We start from the raw sequence: 21,185 nt of genomic DNA on the forward strand, positions 1-21,185 counted from the left end.
TCAAAGCTTTTGATTGGTCTAGTCTGAGGAAGGGCACGGTTTCGATTGGTCTCCTTGTCTGAGGAAGGGCATTGTTTCGATTGGTCTAGTCTGAGGGAGGGAATTGTTTCGATTGGTCTAGTCTGAGGAATGGCATGGTTTCGATTGGTCTAGTCTGAGGAAGGGCATGGTTTCGATTAGTCTCTTAGTCTGAGGAAAGGCATGGTTTCTATTGGTCTCCTCGTCTGAGGAAAGGTATTGTATCCAGAAAGGTTCACCTGACTGATTCCCGGGATGGCAGAACTGACAATATGAAGACCGACTGGATCAACTGGGCTTGTAATCACTGGAGTTTAGAAGAATGAGGGGGAATCTCATTGAAACATGTAAAATCCTGATGGGATTGGATAGGCTAGATGCAGGAAGAAGGTTCTTGATGTTGGGGAAGTCCAGCACGAGAGGTTACAGTCTAAGAATATGGGGTAAGCCATTCAGGATGAGAAAGAACTTCTTCATGCAGAGTTGCGAAGCTGTGGAATTGTCTTCCACAGAAAGCTGTTGGGGCAAGTTCATTAGATATATTCAAGTGTGAGCTGGACGTGGACCTTGCTGCTAAAAGGATATAGAGAGAAAATGGGAATGAGATACTGAAATTGCATGATCAGCCATGATCATATTGAATGGTGCAGCAGGCTCAAAGGGCCGAATGGCCTACTCTTGGACCTATTTTCTATGTTTCTAAATACTCCAGTAAAGATTGAAGCTGTTTGTACTCTATAATCCACACAGCCCTATGCAATAGGACAAGTAGACCATTTGGCCCTTTGAGCCTGCTCTGCTATTCAATATGAATATCAACAATATGATCATCTAATTCAATACCCTGGTCCCACTTTCTCCCCCATAATCTTTGAGCCCTTTATCCCCAAGAACTATATCAAACTCCTTCTTGAAAACAGTGTGTTTTGGCCTCAATTCCTTTCTGTGCCAAAGGCTTGTTGTTGTCTGGGTGAAGATATTTCTTATCCCAGTCCTAAATGACATACTCTGTATATTTAAGACTGTGGCCGCTGTTTCTAGACTTTGTAGTCAAAAGGAAATCCATCCTTCTTTTGCCTTGTCTAGTCCTGTTAGAATTTTACATTTCTATGAGATTGTCCCTCATTTTTCTAACCTCTCACAGAATATAGTTCTAACCCACCTAGATCACTTCACATGTCAGCCTTGTAGTGACATGTCTCAATTAAACATTTGGAAGCATGAGAAGGGGATTTCTCTCTGCTGTCACTGCCCAGCAAGAGGGAAAAACTCACATCCCACAGGCTGGGAAATTACAGAGAAAAACACAGATAAAGCCAAGTAGAAACAGTAAGTCAACATTAACACCAGTTGGCTGCCCCTACAGCATGTGTAGAAACTCTAAACTCTATTCCTGGGCCATATTCATTATTGCTCCAAACAGGTTTAGCCAGTTTCATTTTTAATGCAGGTTTACCCTCTTCTTCCACTTTAACATTTCTCCTAACAACATGCTTACTTTCCTTGATTAAACCCTGCCCACGTGACAGAATATCTTGTCTGTCAGATTTAATTCAAGTATTTTGTCAATCACTAAGTCAGACTGATTGGCCTATGATTATGTGGCCTATCCCTCATAACTTTTTTAAACAATGTATAATGCTTGCAGACCACCAATCCTCTGGAATGTTTCCTTTATGTAGTGAGGAATGCTCTAAGAATTCTAACAGGTTTGTCAGGCATGATGAAGCTGTGCTGACTCAATGCTATTTTATCACATGAAGACTTCCAAGTACTCCACAACCTCATCCTCAATCATGGACTTGAACATCTTACCAAACACCATGGTCAAGCTAACCAGCCTATAGTTTCCGGTCTTCTGCCTCCCTCCCTTCTTTAACAGCAGTGTTACATTAGCCATTTTCCAGTCTGCTGGGACCGTTCCTGACTCCAGTAATTCCAGAAAGATCAGCACCAATGTCTCTCCTCAGCTATCTACTTCAGATCACTTGGGTGCAGTCGATTTGGTCTGGGTGACTTATCGATCTTACCCAGCACTTTGACCTTAGTGATGATCACCACATTCACCTCTGCCCCCTGACCCTCAAAATTCTGGTATGCTGGTGTCTTCCACTGTGAAAACTGATGCAAAGTACCAACTCATTTCCTCTGTTATTTCTTTGTTCCCTATTAGGACTTCTCCAGCCTCAATTTCCATAGGTCTAACATTCACTTTTGTCTTTCTTACCTTACAGATATCTAAAATCTCATGTATTCTTCTTTCACATGACTAGTTAGCTTATACTCACATTTTATCTTCTCCCCCTTCATTGTTTTTTTTAAAAAGTTTTCCTCTGCTGCTTTTTAAAAGCTTCCAATCTTCTGGCTTCCCACTAATCTTCACATCACCATATGCTTACTTTTTTGCTTTTATGCTGTCCTGACTTCTCTCACCAGCCACAGTTGCCTCATCCTCTGCATAGTATGTTTCTTCTTCCTTGGAATGAATTTCTGCTGTCCCTCTCAAACTGCCCCCAGAAATCCACATGCTTGGTCACCTCCTCGAAGAATTCTTCTTCCTTGGAATGAATTTCTGCTGTCCCTCCCAAACTGCCCCCAGAAACTCCCACCATTGCTGCTCCACTGTCTTCCCCGCTAGGCTCCCCTTCCAATTAATTCTGGCCAGCTTCTCCCTCAAGTCTTTGTAGTTACCTTAACATTACATCTGATTCTAGCTCATGAGGATATTCAACCTGGACCTTTTTAGGTGCACACAGTCCAGCTTGGAGGCAGAAACCTTACATTCATTTTAAAAAATACTGTAAGCTATATCCCAGTGCTGCAACCTGTAAGGCTGTGGACCAGCTGCAGCAAGTTGGGACTGGAATCAACAGCTACTCATTTCTTTTGAATGGCACAGACGTAACGAGCTGAATGGCTTCTTTCTGTGCTGTAAGTTTTATACAGTTCTAATATGTTGAGTGCATGCCTTGAGCTGCAGTAATTTCAAATCAAAATTTAACATACTTGGCAAATTCTCCTCCACCAAGAACAACGTTTGATCCAAAACAAGGTCTCTGTAAGTACACATTTGAACTATATTTGCTCAGAAGATCATTATTCAAACTGAGCACTTGGTAGCACTTCTTGGCGTAATCTTTGGTCAAGGGCTTTGACAGAAAGTGTGTTGTTTTAGTTTCTTGTTCAGTGGTCTACATAACTTCAAACATATGAGACAGAAACTCAGTATTGTTTTTGTAAAATATGAACCTCAACGTCAGATTGGACACACCAAAATCAACACTTGCAAACTCCCACTAGGATACAGCAGAAGATCATTTTTCTTTATTTTTTCCATGACATCAGTAGCTGCCAAAAACATATTGCCCATCTTTAACTATCCTTGAGAGGGTGGTACCTTACTACCATCTTGAGCTACTGCAGTCTGTGCAGCAAAGTATAGCCACATTGCAGTTGGCAATGGAGCCTGAGGATTTTCATTCTGTGATAATGAAGGAACACCAGTATAATTACATGACAGAATGGCATGTGGCTTAGAAGGAAACTTGAAGGTGGTATTCTATTGGATCTACCATACTAGTCCTTCTAAAGTGCTGGAGATCAGAGAGAAGTTGCTTTGGAAGGAGCCTTGAGAAATGCAGCAGCACATTTGAGAATGTGGTAAAATGCAGCCACACTGGGATGGTGGCAGGGGCCCTAAAAGCAATGGAGGGATTCATATTGACCAGGTTATCAGAATAGCCCAGTTCTTAAAAACAAAATGCCATAGAATCTTGTTCCATGATCAGAGGGAACAGATTGGGTTTTCTCATTCCATCCCCAAAACCCAGAATTTCTGAAGATATAGAATTCACTCAGTCCTATGCTTGGAATGTTAGCCTAGGTTTTGTGCTGAAGTATCTGGCATAAGATTAGAACCTCCAACATTCTGATTGAGAGTTGAGAGTGCTACCACTGAGCTAAGGCTAACACAATGAAAAGTATTATGCAAGCAGCCTTAGTGAAACAAATAATCAAACTTATCAGGTTTCATGTTTTATAATTGCACATGATTGCAAACTGGTACATAATACTACATAGCTTTACTTACTGCACAAATGTCGACATTGCATTTTTATGGAATACAGCACAGGACCTGATTGAACAGACAAACTGAACAACATAGACCAATGCTTCAGTGAACCCCATTGTTATTTAAATACAGATATGGCATTAAAACACCAATATTATGTACGCAGGTCTTGAAATTTTAATCAAATTATAAAAGCAAAACCATGATTTTCTGACAGTATTATTTTCATGGTAATTCAGGTGTTATATTGAGAAATTTAAGGCAAAGTAACTTGTTAATGCAGCTACTGTCACTAAGTAATGCTGTAAGGTTGAAGCAATGTTCCCATTGAAATTCTCAACCTTGAAAATGATATCAGACAGCAACATACCAAGACCTGCCACCCTTTGGAGCAACTTGGGTGGTGATGGTGGTCCACAAGGCAAGGGGAAAAATGAACTTACATTTAATTTTGAGCCACACTTTCAACTGAGTAATATGAATTAATACCACTGCCAAAGAGCAGGTTTCAGGTTTCCTACTTAGTCATACATAGAAAAGATTTTTTTTGTAATGACATTCACTCTAAAGAAAACCCAGGAAAAATGTCAAACGCTCCTGTCTACTAAGACAACGTGCAAAAGTATTGGAGACTTTTAAGAGAATGGTATTTTTCAGGAAACCTTTCTCCTATAAAAATGAGCGGACAGCTTCTCCAATAACGTACTGTAGGATTGTACATTAATCTTTGATCTTAATGGGATCTTGCTCAGTGCAAACTAGCTATTGCACCTATCTACAGAACAGTCTGTGCATTTCAAAGTAAGTCATTGTCTCAAAGCACCTCACAAACATTGAGATGTGATAAAGTACTGTATCAATGCAAGGCTATCTGACATCCAGATACAAGTTTTTCAACCCTGCATCTGCCAGTTCCCTACCTATTTAAACAAATATTGGCAGAACACACAGAGTTTAGGGAGCATTAAAAGAATGAGGTATTGTGCATTTAATAATGCTTTCTATAAGAAAGCACAATTGGCAATAAGCTGTAATTTATTAGCAAACAATTAATGCATTTCATTAAACTCTCAAAGGAGACAACAATAGTATGGAACAAGAGGAAATGAAGCACAAGGTCATTCAGTTCATTGCTCCACAACTGCAGACGTCACATAGCTGAACTATGAGAACACAGTAGAGATGGTTCAGAGTGAATTAGACAAGTTGAATAAGTGGGCAAATGTGTAGTAGATGTAGTATAACATGGATAAATGTGAGGTTATCTACTTTGGTAGAAAGAACAGAAAGGCAGATTATTTGAATGATGATAGATTGGGAAAGGGGTATGTGCAACGAGACCCTATTGTCCTTGTACACCAGTTGCTGAAAGAAAGCATGCAGGTGCAGCAGATGGGGAAGGTGGAAAATAGTATGTTGGCATTCATAGCGAGATGATTTGAGTACAAGAGCAAGGATGTCTTGCTGCAATTGCTCAGGCCTTGGGGAGACTGTACCTGGAGTTATCACTCGGAGTACTGTGTCCAGTTTTGCTCTCCTTTGCTGAGGAAGGATGTTCTTGCTAGAGGGAGTGCAATGAAAGTTTACTGGACTGATTTCTGGGATGGCAGGACATTTTTTATTCAATTGTGGGACATGTGTCACTGGCTGAGCCAGCATTTATTACTTGTCCAGAGTAGCCAGAGGTGATGGTGGTGGTGAGCCGCCTTTTTGGACCGCTGCAGGCCATGAGCTGTAGGTAGACCCATAATGCCGTGAGGGAGGGAGTTCCAATGACACTGAGGGAATGGTCATACATTTCCAAGTCAGGCTGGTAGGTAGCTTGGAGGGGAACTTGTAGGCGGTGGTGTTCCCATGTATCTGCTGCCCTTGTCCTTCAAGATGGAAGTGGTTTTGGGCTTGGAAATGGCATATGAAGAGAGACTGGATCAGTTAGGACTATCTTCACTGGAGTTTAGAAGAATGAGGGGGAATCTCAGAAACCTATAAAATTCCAACAGGACTGGACAGGGTAAATGCAGGATGTTCCTGATGACCAGAGAGTTCAGAACCTGGGGGCCACAGTCAAAGGACATTATCTAGGACTGAGATCAGTGTGGTGAGCCTGTGAAATTCTGTGCCACAGGAAGTGGTCAAGCCCAAAATATTGAATGTTTTCAAGGAGGGGAGAGATCTAGTTCATAGAACCAAAGGATCAAAAGATATTGGGAGAAAGCAGGAACAAGGGATTGAATGGGATGACCAGCCATAATCATACCGCGTGATGGAGCAGGCTCAATAAGATTAGCCTACTCCTGTTCCTACTGTCCATGTTTCTAATGTTTTCATATTTTCCAGTAGTAGACATGGCAGAGCAGAGGTAAATTGTGCGACTTACAAAGGAACAGTTGGAAAGTGATAGAGTAGACACAAATAGTGAGTTAGGACAGATGGAAAACTGCAAGTCACTTGGAATGGACAGCAGATTTACCCTAACATTGGCATCTACTTATGGACATGATACAGCAATGAGCATCAATGTACATATCAAGGCAGTCTTCGTGCACCTCTGTACTAACACAAAGGAAGTATCTGCTTTGTATGACAGGAATATACAGCTGGGACAAGGTGAAACATTAAACAATGCACAATTAAAACTGCAGAGCTTCTACAATGGAGAGGAACCACCTTTGGCCCATATTATGCTAATTTATGCTCCACAAGAGCCTCCCCTCTCACCTTACTTCACCTCACCCCATCGACATACCTCTAGACCTTTATCAAGTTTCCCCTCAAATGCATCCATACTATCAGGAAGAAATTATAGCAGAGCTTTTCTATGCAAAGAGTTAGAGGGTTTTGCAATAAGAGAGAAGTTGAATGCAAGGTTGCCAAAGTCCTAGAGGACCATAGGGCTGCTCTCTTAGAGATGCAACTGGTGGTGGTTTAACCTGAGAGTCACCACACCTTGGGCAAGGACGGAGGTTGAGAAAGCAGGACCTTCATAATGAACTCAGCTTGTATAGAAATGGAATCTGCTCTGTTGGTGTCATTCTGCATCGCAAACCAGTTGTCCAGCCAACTGAGCTAGCCAACCTCCTTAATTTCGATGTAGACTTATCTCCAAAGGGCCAAGACAATCATCAAATAGGTTACCAGGGACAGCAACTGATAGAGACAGTACAAATGATAAATTGCCATTTTTCTGAGAAAATGAAATTAAGGATAAAAAGATGAGCTTGATCTGTTAAACTAGAAAGGATGTGTTTGTTGGGCATATTAACAATTTCTTGCTTCTATAATTGTACTGTCCTTTTCACCAGATTTTGATTGGTAATAAATTCAGCTCGTCACATTATAATGTTTAAGCCCAATTTATCCTCAACAAGAATTAATTGCAATGCTTGGATACTTACCACCTCACCATTAGCCCTTGTTCCATGAAGTTTTTCAGGTTAGGCAATGTCTGTCGAAGATCTGGCGTGGATAGGCCATGCTGGTATCTTAGCTGTAAATGCAAAAAGGCGGCTGATTATTTTCTTACTGTTGTAGCCTTCAACAATGCATTTTTCCAAATGCAATAAAACAAAGGCCAGGCACACAGTCATTGATAAGCTCCTTTTACCCCCTCCAAATGCAATAGAGTTAGGGTTAGGATTAGGATTAATGTTAGGGTTTATAGAACAGTACCGGAAATATGAGAAGGTGGCAAAAAAAATATTTCATACCAATGGATCATATAATCAAAGTTTTGTTTCATTCCACAGTGGGAATTAAGGAATTGATCATTGCATTGGATGCCTTTTCAACCCGGGTTTAGTGGGCGGCACGGTGGCACAGTGGTTAGCACTGCTGCCTCACAGCGCCAGAGACCCGGGTTCAGTTCCCGCCTCAGGCGACTGACTGTGTGGAGTTTGCACATTCTCCCCGTGTCTGCGTGGGTTTCCTCCGGGTGCTCCGGTTTCCTCCCACAGTTCCAAAGATGTGCAGGTCAGGTGAATTGGCCATGCTAAATTGTCCGTAGTGTTAGGTAAGGGGTAAATGTAGGGGTATGGGTGGTTTGCGCTTCGGCGGGTCGGTGTGGACTTGTTGGGCCGAAGGGCCTGTTTCCACACTGTAAAGTAATCTAATCTAATCTAAACCACAATATGAAACATTGTGCAGACTAATTTACAAATCAAAGGAAGCCATAGGCAAACTCTCAGGGAATGCTAGTTAGACTGTACCTCAAGCATGGTGTCCAGTCTGGTCACCGAAAGAGAAGGAAGATGCTCAAATACTGGAAGGTGCACCAATAAGATCCTTAATGTCAGAAGAATGAATTAGAGTAGAAAAAAATGCCCGTTCTCAACTGTGAAACTGAGTTGAAAAAAATGAACAACTCAAAAGATTTTTGCAAAGTAAACTGTGAGATAAGATAATGACAAAATTTCAAGCAAGTTTTTATTTGCTAAGGGTAGCTAATAGATGGAACAGAATCCTGGATAGAACACTGAAGTAGAAAACATAATTATTTAAAAGAGTACCCACTTCTGTTGTCTTTCATGATCTCAGATGACTCAAATGCTTTATAGTTAAAGTTGCTTATTCACTGTTGTCACGCAGGAAATGCTGCAGCTTATTTCAACACAGTTTAGCTGTAACTTTACTGCCTCATGGATAGATGAAATAAGGAGTAAATCACCTTCCTAACTTGTTCCTCTTTATATGCATTTCATGGGACATAGGCATTGCCAGCATCTGGTATTTGTTGCCACATCCCAAACAGCTCTGAAAAAGACGGTGACTTCTCCAAATAACGGAGGCTTGCTAGGCTATTTCAGAGAATAGTTAAGTCATTAGCCACACTGCTGTGGGTTAATCAAGACAACCGAAGTGGATTAGTGGTCTTGACGTTGATAGTTGAAGGTGAGGGTTCTTGAGGTGTAGTGGCAATGTTCCTAACTCTGAGCCAAGAGGGTTGGTTTAGGTCCCATTTGCTCCAGGTGTGTAATAACATCTCTGAACAAGTTGACTAGAAAATATTCTAACCTTGATAGTTGAAGATACATTGCACATTCACACTTGTATTTGAGCTATGATCCATGCAACCATACCCTTCACCTGACTGTTTAGTTTGAAGCCCCATCTCCAGCTCCAACTCTGGTTCTAGCATGATTAAGGTGGAGCCCCTCACATCAGACAGCTCCCTCTTTTCCCCAGTACGTGTGTCTATGACCCATGAATGCCATTCCCTATAGTATGGTGCAGCAGGCTTGAAGGGTCAACTGACCTACTCCTGTTATTGTTACTTATGGTCTTTTGGAACTCAAATCCATTTCTCCCACACCAATCTTTGAGCCACACATTTATGGCTTTAATCATATTGATCCTGTGCCTTGTGGCTCGGGTAATCTGGAGATCACCACCATTTTAGTTCTGCTTTTTAATTTAGCCCCCAGTTGCTCATATTCCCTCTGCAGGACCTTTTATTTCTTTCTACTCATATCATTGTTACCTATCTGAGCCATGATAACCAGATCTTTCCTCTCCCTTTTCAATTTCCTCTGCAGCCCAGATAAGATATCCTGAAGCCGAGCACCTGGCAGGTAACATTGCCTTCAGGACTCTCGATCTTGGCTGCTACTTAAAACAGTGCCTGCTACTTAAAAAAAACCCCGGAATAACTGCAGATTCTGGAAATCAAAAATTGCTGGAAAAGCTCAGTTCTGAGGAAGGGTCACTGGACCTGAAATGTGAACTGATTTTTCTCCACAGATGCTGCCAGACATGCTGAGCTTTCCTAGCAATTTGTCTTTGTGTCTATTACCTTAACTCTACTGTCACCAATTACAATGTTTCTCTTTATTCCCTGACTTGAATGGCTCCCTGTACCATGGTGCTATGGTCAGTTTGCTTATTTTCTCCATAGTTCCCACAGGCTGTGCAGAAGATGGAGTGAAGAAACATCACTTTGGCAAGTCCAGATACTACTTGCAGGGTAACATTACTTGAAGCCTGCGTTTGTTTTCAATTCTTCTGCTGCTGAACATACATCAAAATTGGCCATGAATTAAGAATGCTCCAAACATTTATATGACAGGTCCTCAAAATGCCCCAAAGGCAGTAAATTGCTGTAATTGTAGTCACTTGCTACACAGACAAATGCAGTAGCTAATTTCCGCACTGCAAGGTATCACAAACAGCACTGAGACAACTGAAACAGATTAATGCCTTCGTTGAGTGTTCAAGGTACCTAATACTTGTCCTGTATATACACTTAGGAACTCTCACCAATAAACAAAGCAGAATCAGCAACATGTCCTCTGTGTAAACACAGACTCAGCAGGACTACCTTCCATTTATCACAGCTCTTAATATACCAATACATAGTTTATGACTCCCTTAATAACAGTTTAGAAAAATTGCCTCTTCCAGTAACTTCTCTCTTTGTGATGCATTTTCTTATGGCTCCCAAAGGCAATATAATTAAGAGCAGCTATTGTATTGGAGTTATTTTAAACTACAATAGTTCAAACTTTTGGCAAGAACTAAAGATGCATAATTTCAGAGTCAAAGACTTTAAAACGTCCTTTGAGTAGTAAAGGTTGGATAATAGATGTGTGTTACATCGCTGTTTTCTGTATTTCAGAGCTAGAGTAACTAAAACATCTGCAACTATGATAAATAATTTTAAACATAAGCTGTACTGTTGGCACAAACATAAGCTCAGCAGGTAGAGCAGAGTTTACAAAAAACTTCAAATTGGAATAGGTGTGCCAACATGTGTGGCCAACTATGAAGACTGTGCTCTGGGCAGATGTGCTGCTAAAGGGTTTGGTTTGAAAACTTTTGGTGTTAAATTGTGATAATAACATAGATTTTAAAGCACATGCAAGTGGTGGTCAGAGTAGAATTAAATAAATATCATTGAGACTTCCAAATGAAAATGAAGACATACTTTTGAAAATCTAATTTTTATTTCCAACTGCAAGCAAGGAACCCAATTTCCTTGACTTCAGTGTGGCACTGAGAGACTAGTTGAAGGCAAAGCAATGTCTGAATTGCTACAAATAAAGTCGCAGGATTGTCATGTAGTTGTGCATTAGAGGTTACAGGAATTAAGTGTGCTAGCATTTAGAAACCAGTGGTTTCTAAAAAAATGTTTTGTCAAGCTCCCCTTCTCATTGACTCTAAGTTAAGTTATTATACAACTATACTCATAATACTGTTGCATATGAAGTGTTGTTTCAACAATGCTTTTAAAGAGGTGGGTGTGCCTATGTCTCAGTGCAGAGGTAGGCTAAGAGGAGCACAGAAAAGTGTTTCAAGCGCACACTGAAAGCACAGGGGAGTGTGCAAGAGCCCAAAGGAAAGAGAGACATCGGATGCTGCTCACTCACTTCCTCTTGACCATTTCACCCTGTGCGGTTAACCACATTGCTGACCTGTAATTATAACCCAGTGTTGAGAGCCTTCTGGAAGGTCTCTGCAGACCTCCGTTTGAAAACCACTTACCCCAGTGCACAATTAGTGGAATTTGAGGTTATACAGGGCTCTCACACCATATTACTGGTATCATTGTGTCCTGTAGCTTCCATAGCAACTTAGATTTACCAATTCAGAATAAATGAAGCTCAACATGCCACTGAATTGCATTTATGTGCACAAAGTTTTCAACACATATTGCATCATGTAGTCACCATTATCAGTAATCCCTTGTGTCAAGGATTGTTTTTCTTGTGGATAGCTGTCAGTGCTGGCTGAAATTTCACAAATGGCTTATCAACCCCATCTTGCTCCAAGGACATCGGCTGTAAGCCAGTAGCAAAGGTGGCAGAACATTGGCTCAAGCCTCTCTCCAAGACTGTTCTTGGCGACTGCAAGGTTTGGTGCAATTTTTGATAATAGATTGTTATTTTGGTTGCGACTGGGCAACCAGGTTTTGATGTTGATAATGAGCAGAACTTCATGAAGGCTTTGAGAATATCTGAAATAATTTGGACATGACAAAGGTTGACCCTGCAAGTTTTTCTCACTAACGCGAGGATTTATGCTCAGGTTGAAGAAGCTGTCCAACAGACTCTGGAATCAATTTTAAGTCATAATGCCTCATTGTTGAAAACAGCGCAGCACTCAGACTGTGGAAGATCCACTCTGTGGCACAGTTCTGAGGAGAAAGTTGCTCCAGCAATGCACAACTGCAGCTTCTGATTGGTGCAGGATGAGCCTGAAGATTGGATGAAGCCTCGAGAACAAATTTCTTTTTAAAAACAGAAATCTGATGTTCCATGGCGAAAGGTTACTGGCTGCTGTCTAAATCAATCCTAAGTGGTGACATACATGATGCCTCAAATCTGATAGATACAAGACTGCCTGATTGAAAAGGCCATTTCTTTCCTCTGAACCTGTGCCTCAAAACAGGTGTACTTCAGAATAATTAATAAAATAAAGCTTTAACTATTTAAAATTTGATTTTATAATTCAAATAACATACCATGACAAAATCTGCTTTGCACGTGTACAAGAAAAACAATGCAACCTTTCTTACAAGAGCTTGGATTATTTATTCAGTATAACATATGAATTGTAATGAATTTAAATAAAAGCTGAGCCACCTTCTTTTACAAATTTGTATTTATAACAGCCATTTTAATGTTAGAAGGCAGCCACAGTTTCTTTTCTGCACGACCCGCATATACTTAATTTTCACTCTATTATTCAACTCCAAATCACTGGCTCTCAGCTAAAAACTATACAATCCCTGGTCATTCTGAACTTAAAGCAAACTCACCTTTTGTGCTTACCTCAGCCAAAGGAGGCCTTCAGAAATTTGTTACTACTCCTCCAGAAGTTTCTTAACTGTTTCTGGAGCTGTCAGATGTACTTGTTCAAAGCTCAGAGTGGTGAGGTACTGGATTTTGTTTAGAACATAGAACATAGAAGAATACAGCGCAGTACAGGCCCTTGGGCCCTCGATGTTGCGCCGATCCAAGCCCACCTAATGTACTTGTTCAAAGCTCAGAGTGGTGAGGTACTGGATTTTGTTTAGTGCAGATGTCTGTCATTTCATGATGTGTGTGAGAAGATAATAGTAGAACAATTTACCCAACAAAAACACTGATATGATTAAAGTCTTGGGGCAAATTAAAAAAATTGTAACAAATAGTTATGTTGCAAAATTTATCCTAAACAGAATTGAGAGGATATTCTTTTACACTGTGAATTCTCATCATCCTCTTTAGCTGTTTCATTATAGGCAGAGTGAATTCTCTGATTTCAAAATTCTTCCCCACCCTACCAGTCTTTCTGTAGCCTTAACAATATAGATTGCTATATCTTTAACTACTACACTCTTCCAAACATCTTTTGTATTCCTGACTTTCACTGTCCATCATGAGGAGATGTATCTTTGGTTTTCTAGGCCCTCAGCTCCAATTCCTCTTTTGGCATCTCTCTGAATATCTCATGTGGCACAGTGCCAAATCTTATTCAATAATATCCACAAAGCGACTGAGCGTTTTACTATGCTACATAAATGCATTTTGTTGTTTTTGAAAACTCACGGTTTTTATTTGTGTACAGGATAGGTGTGTCTCTGACTAGGCTAGCATTTATTGTCCATCCCCAACTGCACTTGAGAAGTTAGAGAGCTACCTTCTTAAACTGCTGCAGAGCTTACAGTGCAGCTACCTCCATAGCTATTAGTGAAGGTTTCCAAGTTTTGACTCAGTGACAGTGAAGAAATGATGATATATTTCCAAGTCAGGATGGTGAGTGGCGCCAAGAGGAACTTGCAGTTGATGGACCTGCTGCCCTTGTCCTTCTCAATGGAAGTGGTCGTGGAATTGAAAGGAATCTTTCTGCAACTTCTTCACCCAGAGAGTGGTGAGTGTGTGGAATGCTGTGCCCCAGAAGGCTGTGGAGGCCAAGACTCTGGAAAGAATCAAGGAAGAGTTGGATAGAGCTCTTAAGGATAGTGGAATCAAGGGTTATGGGGATAATGCAGGAACAGGATACTGATTGAAAATGATCAGCCATGATAATAATGAATGGTAGTGCTGGCTCGAAGGGCAGAATGGCCTACTCCAGCACCTATTGTCTATTATCTTGTAGACAATACACACTGTTGCTACTGAGCATTGGCAGGAGTGGATGCTTGTGGGTGTGATGCCATTTAAGTGGGCTGCTCTTTTCTGAATGGTGCCAATATTCCTGAGTGTTGTTGGAGGCACACCCATCCAGGCAAGTGGGGAGTACCCCATCACACCCCTGACTCATGCCTTGTAGATGTTGGACAGACTTTTGGGGAGTCAGGTGGTGAGTTACTCACCACAGTATTCCAAGCCTCTAACCTGCTCTTGTGGCTATAATACTTATGTGACGAATCCAGTTGAGTTTCTGGTCAATAGCAACCTTAAGGATATTACTAGTGGGGGATTCAGTGAAGGTCAAGGGGTGGCGATTAGGTTGTCACATATGTGAGATGGTGATTGCCTAGCATTTGTGTGGCACAAATGTTACTTGCCACTGAGCAGTCCAACCCTAGATATTATCCTGATCTTGTTGCATTTGTACATGGACATGTAGTCCTCCAAAATTGTTTCAGAGCTCTCATGGAGTACCAGTGCGCCAGTACAAGGAAATGCTTGATCTGTTTGACAGCTGCAATACAGTGGTAAATTGTGTGAATAAAGAATGAATTGATAATATCACTACAATTAGCAAATGTACTCTACTCACGCATACACAGATTGATGTTTTTAAACTAGACACTGAGGTCCATTTTCTTTAAATGAAGACATCTGATGATCAATTACACATTGAGGAAGGGCCAAAAAAAGCTGGAGCTTTAAAAAAATGAAAAGGTGAAACTAAAAGCTTCCAACAGCTGGAAGACAAAAAATTCATCTTGGTAAAGGTTCATCTTGGAGTGCAGTTATTAGCGGTGTTCCGCAAGGATCTGTTTTGGGACCATTGCTGTTTTGGGACCATTTTTATAAATGACCTGGAGGAGGGGCTAGAAGGTTGGGTGAGCAAGTTTGCGGATGATACGAAAGTCGGTGGAGTTGTTGACAGTGAGGAAGGATGTGTCAGGTTACAGCGGGATATAGATAAGCTGCAGAGCTGGTCAGAAAGGTGGCAAATGGAGTTCAATGTAGGTAAGTGTGAAGTGATTCACTTTGGTAAGAGTAACAAAAAGACGGGGTACTGGGCTAATGGTCGGATACTTGGTAGTGTGGATGAGCAGAGGGATCTTGGTGTCCATGTACACAGATCTCCGAAAGTTNNATTACGAGGGGGCATTGCTTTAAATTAAGGGGTGGTAGGTATGGGACATATGTTAGGGGTAGATTCTTTACTCAGCGAGTCGTGAGTTCATGGAATGCCCTGCCAGTAGCAGTGGTGGACTCTCCCTCTTTATGGGCATTTAATCGGGCATTGGATAGGCATATGGAGGATAGTGGGCTAGTGTAGGTTAGGTGGGCTTGGATCGGCGCAACATCGAGGGCCAAAGGGCCTGTACTGCGCTGTATTTTTCTATGTTCTATTACGAGAGATAAAACACAGCACTTTCCACATTTTAAATTCAAGAATTTTCCAGTCAACTGGCCATAAAATATAGGAGAAAAAGGCCATTCAGCCCATCAAGTCTACTCTGCCATTCAATGAGATCATGTCTGATCTGATAATCTTCAACTCCATTTTCTTGCCTTTTCCCCATAACCATTGATTCCTTTACTGATTAAGGATTTGTCTATGTCAGCCTTGAATATGCTTAACAATCCAATCTTTACAGTCCTCTTTAGTACATGATTCCACAGATTCACTACCCTGGCAGAAGAAATTCTTCATCATCTCGGTTTTAAATGTGTGACCCCGTATTCTGAGATTATGCCCTCTGGTGCTAGACTCTCCCACAAGGGGAAACAACATTTCCCCTTCTACCCTGTCAAGTCTTCAAAGAATCTTATACTTTTCAATAAGGTCACCCTTTCATTTTTCTATCTTCCAGTGAATACAGGCTAAATCTACTAAATCTCTCCTCATAAGGCAGCCTCTCCTTACCTGGTATCAGCCAAGTGAACATTCTCTGGGCTGCTTTTAGTGCCAGTACATATTTCCTTACATAAGGGGCCCAAAACTGTTCACAGTATTCCAGCTGTAGTCTGACTATTGTAAAGAAAAACTCTTATACTCTGTTTCTTTCAAATCATCTTAGTAAGATTTGAAAGGGATCTAAAGGGGCAACATTTTCACACAGAGGCTGGTATGTGTATGAAATGAGCTACCAGAGGAAGTGGAAGAGGCTGGTACAATTACAACATTTAAAAGCATCAAGATGGATATATAAACAGGAAGAGTTGAGGGAGACATGGGTCAAGTGCTGGCAAATGTAACTAGATTAATTTAGGATATCTGGTCGGCATGCACAGTTGGACCAAAGGGTCTGTTTCCATGCTGTACATCTAAGACTCTAATCCCTACAGGGTGAAAGCAGGCCCATTGAGCCCATACCAATCTCAAAAGCATCCCACTGCCCTACCCTATCCCCGTAATCCTGCATTTCTCATGGCTAACCCACCTAGCCAGCACATCCTTGAACAGTATGGGCAATTTAGCATGGCAATCCACCTAACCTGCACATCTTTGGATCGTAGGAGGCACCCGTAGCACCTGGATGAAACCCACACAGACACAGGGAGAAGGTGCAAACTCCACACAGACAGTCACCATGAGGCAACAATGCTAACCACCGAGTCACCATGCCTTTGAAATGAAATCCATCATTCCAGTGCCTTCCCTATTACCCGTTGAACTTGGATGCCAGCTTTTTGTGATTCGTAGGCAGCCAATGGAAGTGCCTATCACAGGGCACCAGTGTCTACAGCACTTGGGCATGAACTGTTGCTTCTGGCAGTTTGCCAGCTAACCTAATGCCAGGATGATTGGTCTGACAACAAAAAGAATAGCTAGATAATCAAAAACAATGAATTGCACAGATTGTCTCTCCCAGGAGATTATATAGCTGCAGGCAGGTAAGTGAAGTGAAATCTCCAGTTATCACAGTGTGGAAACGAACTTCTTGACTTACTAGTTCATTTTCCACCTGTCAATTTTGACATGTTTACAGCATGAATCCAAGATAGTTGGAGTGAAAATTGCTGGTGGAAAGAGGAACAACTTTCAACAGAATGCAAAGGATGATACAGATACTTAAAAAGCAAATTCAGAGTGCAAGGGAACACATCTTCAAATTACAGAGATTCTTTAGCTCTGCTATGATGTGCCTCAATGAGCTGTTCCCTTCAGTTGAAATGCAAAAAGTTAGAGAACATGCGGCAGCTTATCACAGCTTGATATGGCAACAGGACCATAAGAAACTAGAGTGTTGTGAACCCAGCCCAGTCTATCACACAAGCCAGCCTTCCATCGAATGACTCCAACTATACGTCCCACTGCCTTGGAAAGGCAGCCAACATAATCAAAGACCTCCTCCCCACCCTAGTTATAATCTCTTCCAACCTCTTCTGTCCGAGGATACAAAAGCTTAAACACATGAACCAACAGATTGAACAACAGGTTCTTCCTCACTGTTATTAGATTTCTGAATGGAGTAACATTGTACTCCTTGTTCTGTTCTATTACCCCATATGCACGCAAAACAAACGTCTCACTGTACCTAGGTACATGCGATAATAATAAATCAAATCAAAATACACTGCTTCTTGGAGTTGTAGGGCACAGGCTCAAACTCTCTGCACTGAATGATTTAACTTTTATTCAATTTCAAATGAATATTTCAGCACAAAACTACCATGCAACTTCGAGGATTCTTTTGGTAAGAAGGCACACATGCAGAAAGATGCAAGTAACAGAAGGAAAGCAGCACCTTTCACGATCTCAGGATCTCCTGAACTTCTTTACAGCAACAAAAAGATGGGTGGATATTTTGGGTAACGAAAATAACAGCCATTTTGAGAGTTTCACAGTGTTATGTGGAAATTATGAGCATCCTGAAATGGGCAAGGGAACAAGTTATAGCTTGTTCACTGATTTTGAATATTATTCCAACATGGAAAGAAATTTAAGCCATCAGTCTTTTCTGGAATGAATGTAATAATAGTTATACAGTATGTTATTGCACTGAATTATTCTTTGGAATGCATTGACTATTGGGCAGCAATGGCTTCAATATCAATGTTGCTGCTCACATTGATTTCCTTGCAATGACTACTTAAACGTGGAGAGAATTAAGGGAGAATTTTGACTTTGTCAACCAGAAGAACTCCATTCTCATTCAATTTCTGACAACCACCTGAACCGCTGAAATTAGCAGACTCAGTCTCAGGTTATCTCACCCAGGGTGAAACTTTCATGATGTACTCTTTCAGAATGGCACCTTCTTACTAGTTCAGGTTCTGCACACAACTCAGAACTTCCAACTTTTTGTCCAGAGAGGGTGAATGCACCGTTAAGAGACAAGCTGCCATACAGAATATGAAATACAGATGGAATTTTGGAAGAAGAATCTCCACACATCATTTAACTTTTGACCCTCAAAACATTAGATACAACTTGATCTGAGCAACATGACTTTTATTTCACACACACTTTTAAATCTTCTTGAACGCTGAGAGTGAGCACCTAGATAGCGCATTTTACTTCAATGCTTTTGATATGGCCATGCACAGTACCTTACCTGGAAGATTCATGACATGGTGGTGCTATTGGACTGGGTTGGACAAAGTCAGAAGTCACATGGCACCAGATTATAGTTCAACAGATTTATTTGAAATCACAAACTTTTGGAGCGCTGCTACTTCATCGGCTGCCATTAGGGAGGGAATTTCAGGATTTTGACCCAAAAATGGGAAAGTGAGGGATAGTAAAGACATAATTATGCCCATCACTGACTGCTTTGAAAAGGGAGCAGGACAAAACATCATGTCAAAGAAAGAAATTCAAATCGAGTAAGTGCCATTAAGAATGACAACATCACCACATTTAAAGTATGATATGGCTGCATCAAGATCGTTTTTGGTGAGTGCTTTCAGTCAACAAAGAGCCTGCTTTACATTCAATGCAAAGTTAGACTCTTGAGGAATGATAAATAGGCAAGGACCAATCAAGAAAATAGCGAGGCCTTGAGGTAGCAGGCCCCAGGAAAGGTTTGGAGAAATATGGACAATTGTTAAATAAAGGTTGGAAAATGACTAAAGCAGCATGTAGAAGATAAAGATGTCACATGTTAACTAATTTCTCTCTCTCTACACCTGCTGCCAGACCTGCCAGGTATTTCCAGTGGTTTCTCTTTTTCATCTACATAAAGGAAAACTGTAATTGCATTGAAAAAAATTGTAGGAGACTGTTCCTTAATTGTAGGCATCCGCAGCACAGAAAAAAGGTCTCCAGCACATCATTTCTGCACCAGAGAAAAACAGCCACCTAACTATTCTAATCTAATTTTCCAGAACTTAACTCAAAGCGTTGTATGCCTCGGCATTGCAAATGTACTTTGAAGTTTTTTTTTACAAAAGCCTCTAACACCCTTAAGGGCAGTGAGTTCCAGATTCCCAACTTCCAGTGGGTGAAAAAGTTTTTCCTCACATCTCTTGTAAACCTTTTGCTCTTACCTCAAGTCATCTACTATTCCTCCTCTCCTCTCCACCCCCCCCCCCCAGCTAGCTGCTGCTCCTCCTCCCCCAAAGAGAAATGTTCCTTTCTGACTACCCTATCTATATACCCCTCAATTTTATACATCTCAATCCCCCTCCATCTCCTCTGCTCCAAAGAAAACAACCCCAGTCAGTCCAATCTCTCCTCATAACTGAGTGTCTCCAGCCCAGGCAACATCCTAATAAATGTCCTCTGCATCCTCTAGCGTTATCGCATCTGCCCTGTAACTGCATTCCAGAATTGCACACATTACAACAGGTGCGAAATGAACTTGACAAGCAGATTGGAAAAGTTAGAAATCACACACCAGGTTATAGTCCAACAGATTTACTTGGAAGCACTAGCTTTCAGAGTGCTGATGGTGGTAGAAATCTGTTGGACTATAACCTAGTGTTGTGTGATCTTTAACTTTGTACACCCCAGCCCAATACCGGCATCTCCAAATCAGATTGGAAAAGGTAGAGTACTGACACAATTTCAAAAAAACACTGAGCTACTCCACAACTTAGTTACATACTTTGCATTGAGATTAGCAAACAATATATCCAGTGCCCAGTCATATACCAATATTAATTCAAAGTTTAAAAATTATTCTTGTGTTACAAATATCAGCAATTAGTTATTTAATTACTTGAATAATAGGCCATAAGTATCCTATTTAAACAAAACACATGAAACGATTCAAAGCTGTAGTGAGATCTCCTTTTGTCCTTTGGGTGAACTTTTCTTCACTGTTTAAGTCCTCCCGAGGTAGAACTGCGAAAAGTTTGCTTTCAGATAAGAGTATAGAGAGGTGAGGTCATTTTGTAGCTGAGATCTTAGCTTTACATAAGGGGTTTGCAATGGGAACACAGGTCTCTGTTCATCAACATAAGCACCTCCAATGACAGTAATGAGACAGGAAACAAAAGCCTGTGAAAAATAATATTTCCACTGGACAACGATGATACAGTTCATTCAATACTATGGTTTTGTCTACATGAATACCAACAAGGCTTTCATTCTGCATTTGAAAAAAATCATAACTTGAAACCTCGGCGGATTATGATAGTATTTCACACTATTTCAAAGACTAGCTTAAGGTTTTCAAGATTTACTTTAGGGCTGGTGGGAAGGAAGTTGGAGTTTGGTGCTCAGTGGTAGGAGAGACTGGTTTCTTAAAAGGAATATACTGTTGTCGACACTATTTTAGATTTCTAAGTAGCACTTTGTTTCACAGAACCCTGTGTGCACTTAACTAGAAAAAGTACTGGGCAAGGTGAAAAAGACATTGAGCAGTAAACAGAGTACAATTTGCAGTGATCACATTCCCTCACAACAAACAGATGAGAAGTGAGCAATGGTTAGAAAAATCCTCCCACACAAGTAGAGGGGTGGAGTACTGGATGCCATTCAAAACAAGACAGAACAAACAATTGTGTGGATTAAAGGCTTTATTCAGAACCAGGGCTTGAAT

At 41.0% G+C, this 21,185-nt stretch overlaps 1 protein-coding gene across 2 annotated transcripts in view; it reads right to left on the bottom strand.

Moving 5' to 3' along the window:
- uvrag (UV radiation resistance associated gene) overlaps positions 1–21,185 on the bottom strand; it is a 338,769-nt gene that overhangs the window by 7,914 nt on the left and 309,670 nt on the right. For both annotated transcript variants that reach the window (XM_043692472.1, XM_043692474.1), the window contains one exon: positions 7,486–7,577. In XM_043692472.1, the coding sequence (XP_043548407.1) occupies positions 7,486–7,577 (92 nt within the window). The remainder of the gene's footprint in view (positions 1–7,485; positions 7,578–21,185) is intronic.

Source organism: Chiloscyllium plagiosum, chromosome 6 (genome assembly GCF_004010195.1).
Source record: "Chiloscyllium plagiosum isolate BGI_BamShark_2017 chromosome 6, ASM401019v2, whole genome shotgun sequence".
NCBI lineage: Eukaryota > Metazoa > Chordata > Chondrichthyes > Orectolobiformes > Hemiscylliidae > Chiloscyllium > Chiloscyllium plagiosum.